This window comes from Diceros bicornis, chromosome 18 (genome assembly GCF_020826845.1).
Source record: "Diceros bicornis minor isolate mBicDic1 chromosome 18, mDicBic1.mat.cur, whole genome shotgun sequence".
Lineage (NCBI taxonomy): Eukaryota > Metazoa > Chordata > Mammalia > Perissodactyla > Rhinocerotidae > Diceros > Diceros bicornis.
The window spans coordinates 10,701,909-10,708,807 of NC_080757.1; the positions used below are offsets into that span (position 1 = coordinate 10,701,909).

The 6,899-nt window shown below is 55.9% G+C and overlaps 1 protein-coding gene across 1 annotated transcript; it reads right to left on the reverse strand.

Annotated features, from left to right (window-relative positions):
* Window positions 1-918: 918 nt before the first annotated feature.
* ATP1B2 (ATPase Na+/K+ transporting subunit beta 2) lies at window positions 919-6,440 on the reverse strand. Its single transcript, XM_058559813.1, has 7 exons — window positions 5,766-6,440; window positions 3,835-3,963; window positions 3,364-3,468; window positions 3,052-3,257; window positions 2,526-2,582; window positions 1,629-1,727; window positions 919-1,518 (listed from the first exon to the last, which is right to left on the reverse strand). The coding sequence occupies exons 1-7, from the start codon at window positions 5,875-5,877 to the stop codon at window positions 1,354-1,356; spliced, it is 873 nt and encodes a 290-aa protein (XP_058415796.1). The 5' UTR covers window positions 5,878-6,440; the 3' UTR covers window positions 919-1,353.
* Window positions 6,441-6,899: the final 459 nt, after the last annotated feature.

Consider the following 6,899-nt stretch of genomic DNA (forward strand, 5'->3'; position numbering starts at 1 on the left):
AAGGGTCCATCTGTGGGCAGGGTGTGGTGGCCGCAGCATCAAAAAAGAGAAGGGAGATGAAACAGGTGAGGAAGTGAAGGGACACCGGAGCAGAAACAGTTAAAATGCCGCTCTAACTCAAGACCACAGGAGGTCCCTCATGTAACTGTTCTATGGGCACTACAGGGTTGTTCACACAGGCAAAGGGGTCTGAAGGAGCCAAGAAACTCAGAGCCTAGACTGAGGGGGTATTTCAGGCTGACATGCAGAGGAAAGAGGAATTAGTGATTAGTTGATAACTTGCTAAAAGAAGCCAGAGAGAGGATGGTGGGGGCAGATCTGGGCCCAGGGGAAGGAGGTGGAATAGTCTCATAGCCAGCTGACGTTTCCAAGGTGGCCACTGGGGACAGAGCCAAAATTGCTGCCCCTCCCCCAGGGCTCCTGGGAAGTGGAACTTGAAGGATATTCTGGGAAAGCCAACAAGGGGAAGGGAGCCATCGGCAAAAACAAAATGGATATTCAGCCTAGGTCAACCCCACCCCTCTGAGGAGTGCTTATTTGGGTGACAGAAGGGACCAGGAAGAGAATTTTCGAGAACCAACACGGACTTCTCTTCCAGACCCTCCTCACGCAATCACCATACAGTGAAAAGCCGAATGTGCCAGGAAATAGGGAAAAGGCCACAGAGCCACCTTGTCCTCAGTTACAAAGGAGGGAATGGGGATGGAGAGGAGGTGGGGAAAGACCTGCCAGAGGAGTCAGATAAGTCAAAAGCCGCCAAGGCAGCAACTGTGTAGACAAAGCAGAAAGTGTAGGAGATAAAGGTGACAGAGGCTGCACTTAGGAACAGAAGAATGGAGTGCCACATTCGTGTCTGGAAGCTAAGGGGTGAAATGAGATGTGTGTGTGTGTGTGTGTAGATGGGTGTGAAGGTGGGTTAGTGTGAAGGTGGGTGGGAGTGAAGGTGGGTGGGTGAGTGCGGGGGTGGGTGAGTGTGAAGGTGGGTGGGTGGGCTTTTTCTATAGCTCTCTCAGGGGATAGAAGGGCAGGAAAGGTGGGTAGCTGTGGGGACAGTCCACTCACAGCTAAGCCAGAACCAGAATGGCTCCTAACTCCTCTGACCATCTTGGGATTCCATCTCCCTGTCTCTGACTGAGCTAGGATCAGGAGAAGATGGTGGGAAACACGTATAGGCAGAGAATCACAGTGGACACCAGGTTGGGCTCAGAAGTAAAGGAAAAGGGTGTGAGGCTCAGACAAGTCATAGCTCAGTTATAAAAAATACCTTTGGGGTGGGTGAGGGAGGGATCAGGCAGGGTCAGGGACATTCCAGAAGCATCCAGAGGAAAGAGGTGGGGGCAGGAAATAGGGACCTCAGGTTTTGTTGATGCGAAGTTTGAAGGCCACTCGGCCGGCAAACTTGTCTCGCTCATCATCTGTGGCGATGTTGGCCGCGTTGATGCGGCATTCCACGTTCACCTCCACGTTGGGGGTCACATTCAGGAACTTCACGGCCACCAGGGGCTGCGTGTAGTTCACCTGGGCCAGAGGAGGAGAGCGAGGGTCCAGGTCCATGGCAACTCGGCCTCCTCCCCAAGGACCCCGCTCCCCTCGAGGAGCCATCACCCTCGGTCTCCCACAGGACTTACGTGGAACTTTTTGCCGTAGTATGGGAAGTACATGAGGTCAATGTTGCCGTTGGCAGGGAACATGACAAAGCTGCCGAGATTCTCAGCATCTTCATCTCGCTGTGAGGGTGCAGAAGGGTAGGGAGGAGGGCATGTTAGGGATGGCAGGAACCCAGAAGCTCACCAGAGTTCCTTTGTTCTCCTTTCACCCTCAATAATTCTGTCTCAAATCTGTTTCCCTTGAGCTGTGAGTCTGTGTGTGTGTTTGCGTGTGTGCAGGAGGGGTGTCCTGTCTCTTACATCAGACTGAGAAGTCCTAAAGGGTGCTAATGATACTGAAGCCTCCTACTCCACTCCCACCCCAAGTTCTTACCCCATCCTCAGGAATCGGTTTCTGGAGCAGAGCCAAAAGAGAACAGATAAATGAGTAAGGGCTCAGTAGGAAGCAAGAAGGGGGATGATTGAAAAGGGCCAGGAAGTTTCTAGAGGGGACAGAGGTGAGGGAGTAGGATTCCAAGGACAACTTAGTGGTGGCAGATGGTGCTAATAGATCAACAGCTACCAGAGACCTAAAAAGAACTGAGGGGCAAGTGAGATACGGGAGCGAGAGCAGAAGACATGGTTATCAGGGTATAGAGAAGGTGGAAGGGTTAGAGAGAGAAGCTAGGAGGGCAGGGCTGGGGTGGAGTTAGGGAAGGGGGTGTCTATCCACCCAAGGGCAGGCTTCTGCATCCTAGAGAGAAGCAAGAGGGGAGGGAGCCCCTTAGAGTTCGAGCCATGTTGGAGTCCACTCTTACCCCCTTGTCCCTATAGTGACGGGGCGTCTGGGAGCAAAGAAGATAGGGAGAGATGAGTGAATAACATGGAAACCATGAAGGACAAACAGGTACGCAGGTGGATAAGACCCAACAAACTCACCTTCCCCATACAGGTAACATTCATGCTCTGGTTTGCTCCTGCGTAAAAGTTGATGACCTGGAGTGAGGAGAGAGAGCGATGAGGGTTAGAGAAAGAAGTTGTCAAAGACACAGTATCCTGGGCCGGCCCCCTGGCTTAGCGGTTAAGTGCGCGCACTCCACTGCTGGCGGCCCGGGTTCGGATCCCGGGCGCGCACAGACGCACCGCTTCTCCGGCCATGCTGAGGCCGCGTCCCACATACAGCAACTAGAGGGATGTGCAGCTATGACATACAACTATCTACTGGGGCTTTGGGGGGAAAAAATAAATAAATAAAATCTTAAAAAAAAAAAAAAAGACACAAGTATCCAGCCTTCCACCCACGGATCTCAGGCTCCAATGGCCCGATCTCTCTTGTTCTCTCAGCTACTCAAACATCCAAAAATCTCTCTAATGTGCATTAGCCCCAGTAAAAGGAAACAAGTGTCAGCAGATGGTGGCCCCAGCTCCCTCCTCCATTCTCCCTGGGGACCAAGGACGTGGGTACCCGGTTCATCTTGATGAAGACACAGGGCTGCCCAGTGCTGTAACCATAGTGGGTGGGGTCCCCGATGCCGGAGCAGTCACCCAGCTGGGTCCGGTTGAATTGGCAGGCACGTTTCGGGTAGTTGAGGACTCCGTTATCTGGTTGTTCGTAATAGCGCCCAGGGCGGCAGACATCATTCTTTTGGGCTTGGATGGAGTCGTTGTAAGCTAAGGAGGTGGGGGAGAGAGAGTCACGGGCCTGATGTTCTGCTTCCAAGGGTTCCAATCCCCTGTTCAAGGTCCTGCACAGCCACAACGCCAGCCCCACACTCACGCTCCAAGAACTTGTTGAGCTTCTGAACATGCTGGTCCCAGCTTTCAGTGTCACTGACGTTGACAATGACATCCAGGTTCTCAGTCTTGGGGCGAATCATCAAGCCTATAACCAACAAGGGCAGGGGTGGGGGGTATGAGATGAGGGATCACACACAGAGGGAAGAAGATGGACACAGGAAACACCATGGTGAGGGATGGTGTGAAGATCTAAGACCCTCTTTATGGCAGGAATTGCTCCTGTGAACATCTGCCACCTCCCCAGATCACATAGCTCTCAGTTGCACGAAATGGGAAGGAAAGCAGGCTTCAAGAAGAACTTCCCAGCACGTGGTGCCTGGATGATCAGAACCACACCTCTGAGAAAAGCTGTGAGTTCTCAGCCTGTGAGTTCTCAGCCTGTAAGTTCCTCTTGAAGGCTTGTGGGCACAAGAGCAGTTAGAGTGGCTGGTAGAGGAACCTCATCACTCACCCGGTGTGGCCAGTCGGTCCTGGTACTTGGGCGTATGGTCAGAGACAGTCTGCAGCATCACCCACATGGTGAGGGTGAACATGGCCGTGAGGAAGCCATAGAAGACGAGGTAGAAGAGGAGGATAAAGGCTAGAGAGGAGGAAACAGGGTCAGCAGGTTCCAAGTTTCCCACAGTGACCTCACCTATCCCCACACACCCCTCTCCCACTCAGAGATTCTGCACTGGGACAGGTCGTAGAGCCTCAGGGACATCTTAGAGCCTTCTCCTGGGAGCAAAATGAGACAAGCTGGAAACAGGCAGTTTATCTGGCTTCCAGCCATGACTCCCAGCCCCCTCCCGGTCCTAGGGCACAGTGAAGCCCGACCTTGTGGAGGCCTCAAGAGACCTAAACTCCTGTTGCTGGGACAACCCTAAGTATAGGCCCCAGTCATTTTGCCTCAGATTACATTCTCAACTTCTCAACCATTCATGGCCCTGAAAAGGCACAACATCTGTTAACTGCTGTACTGGGACTCATGCTTAAAGCTGTCTAGCACAATGACTTTTTAAACTGGCACTGGCCACCATTCACAACCAAGCTCTCATCTCATTCCTCAGAGCTTGGATCCTCACACTCAAATAGCAAAATCTTCTCTCTGCTGGCGCCCCACAGAATCCAAACCTTGAATACAGCTCCTGCCTACCTACAAAATCTCTCAGAGACAGCTGTCCAGAACCTTCAACAGTCACCCCACCCCCAACTCACACAGAGCACCCAGGGCAGAGGCGACGAGTAAAGAAGAATTTCCCACAGCCTTCCCAGCAGAGAGCAAGTCCTTGGTGGATGTGACACGCCACTCCATCACTCCTCAGCCTACTGTAACTGCCTGCTGTTTCCACCACCCAGGACCCCCAATCCTTCCATCTCAGAGGACCCATGAAGCCTCTTCAGATTCTCCAGAGCAATCATGGACCCCTCCAATCCCAGGGGCTGGACTTCAAGTTCCCTGAGGGCAAGGGCTGCACTGGACCCACCTCAAGGGCCCCAGGTGGGTTAGCTGATGGGGACAGTGTTCATTCAGTGTGGATAAATTGTACATTGTGTCACACAGGTTCCCCTGTGACTTGACTTCCCAGCTTGACAATCCCTTTTGGAATAATTCCACCCCTCACTTGCACCCATGCCCAGCACCAGACCCTGGACCAGACACAACTCCCTCTGCACTCCATGAGTCCCACCACAGTATGGGTGGGGAAGGTCCCAAGCCACCCCAACCCCACAGACACACTCCGCCAAATGATGTACACATCTCACCACTAGTGACCTCTCCTCCCTCTGCCTGCGACATCTGAGCCGAACATCCAGCCTCGAAAACCTCACAGTGCCACCCCTCCCCAATAGGCCCCCCACCCACAAAGCAGCCACAGAAGGCTCCAAACGCTCGGCAGTGGGATACAGACAACTTCCGCTGTGAAGAACCCCCCTCTCCAAAACACACCCCACCTCTCCAAGACCCGCCCCCTCATGAATGTTCCCAGGGTCGGGGAGGGGGGGCACGAGCTAAAAATAGACGGGCTTGACTAGCTAGTGAGAGCTGGAGGGAGGGAAGGGGCGCTCTTCTGGGGGAGGGTGGGCGACCGTGTGGAGCAGACCTGCCCCGAGAGGGAGCGCGAGCGCCGCGGCGCGGACACGCGCGCAGAGCCCGCGACCCCCCGCGCGAGGGGGCTCTGCGGGGGGCGGGAAAATGGCAGTGACCTACTTTCTCCGCCTCCGCAGCGGCCAGCCAGGGAGATTAGACCTGCGATTCGGCCCCCTCCCAGCCCAGAACCCGGCAGGGGGGCCGGACGCCGGAGACCCGGGAAGAGAGCTGGGCTGAGCTGGCGGGACCTCGTGCCCCCGGGGCGTCGCCCAGCGGACCTCCCAGCCCCTCGCGCGGCCGGCCCTGCGTACCCCAGCTGGTTCCAGTGCGGCCCATGAACTGGTGCGTCCTCGGGTTCCACACGAACTCCTTCCACTCCTCAACCACCTGCCCACAGCTCTTCTTTTCTTTCTGGATGACCATCTTGATGGCGGGGGGCGAGTCCCGCGCGGGGCGAGGGGGCTGCGGCGAAGCTGAGGTGCGGCGCGCTGAAGACCCCCACACACTGGAACGCGCGGCGAGCAAAGGCAGCAGGGGCGAAGGGGAGCCCCCTTAGATATGCAGCTGCTGCAAATTCCGGGGTGCGCGGCCACGCGCTGCGGGGTGCTGGCAGCGCGGCGTAGGGTACACTGATCCTAGGCCCCCCGACTGCGAGGAAAAGGGGTGTTGTCAGAGCAGGGGAGGATAAAAAGGGGAAGGGGTGCGAATGCAGCTTCACCCCCTAAACCTCCTAAAAGCAAAAAAAAAAAGATGCAAAAATAGACGGCTACAAAACCCAAGCGAAACGCAGAAAAATCAGGGCGCAAAGAGGCAGGGAGGCGTGGGGGGAGGGTGTCGCCCCGAAATCCGAGATGCAAAGAGGCTGTGGAGAGGGGTCGGGTGACCGCTCAAGGCCCTTCCGCCAAGCGGAGACCGCCACACCAGTGGCGGCTCGGCCGCGGGGGTGGGGCGGGGAAGCGCAATTGGGGGACAGCCAGGGACGGTGGTCCCCCCGGCGGAGGCTCCGCTTCTCAGCAGTGCGGGTCCGGCGGTCCAGGCGCGCAGTCTTTATAGGCGGCGGCTCTGGGGGTGCCCGCCCCCTTCCCTCCCCCAGAAACCCCGCCTCCTCGCCGCTGGCCCGGGCGACCTCATACATATGCAAATATGGAGAGAGGGATTGGGTCCGCCCCCCGCCGCCTCGTCTGGACCAGGAGGTCTCTCCCCTACCGCGACCCCAGGTGCTGGACTGGATCAGCATGGGTGGAGGGGATAGAGGGCGTGTCCGGGCGGAGTAGAGGGAAAGAGAGCACCAGAGACACAGAGACGGAGAGGAAAGCAGATATATGCTGACATGGGGGCCCCAAGCAGGGAGTCAAAAAAAAGACTAAGATCCGGGAGACAGACAGGGCAGAATGTGAGAGGAATAGAGAAAGAGCCAGGGATCAAGAAAAACATATCAGAGACTA

Excerpts from the sequence above, each read along its gene's own strand:
- ATP1B2 (XM_058559813.1), bottom strand. The coding sequence starts at position 5,877 with ATGGTCATCCAGAAAGAAAAGAAGAGCTGTGGGCAGGTGGTTGAGGAG. Across the intron at positions 3,469-3,834 it reads GGACCGACTGGCCACACCGG|GCTTGATGATTCGCCCCAAG; the intron begins GTGAGTGATGAG and ends TGTTGGTTATAG. Across the intron at positions 2,583-3,051 it reads TCTTCATCAAGATGAACCGG|GTCATCAACTTTTACGCAGG; the intron begins GTACCCACGTCC and ends TCCTCACTCCAG.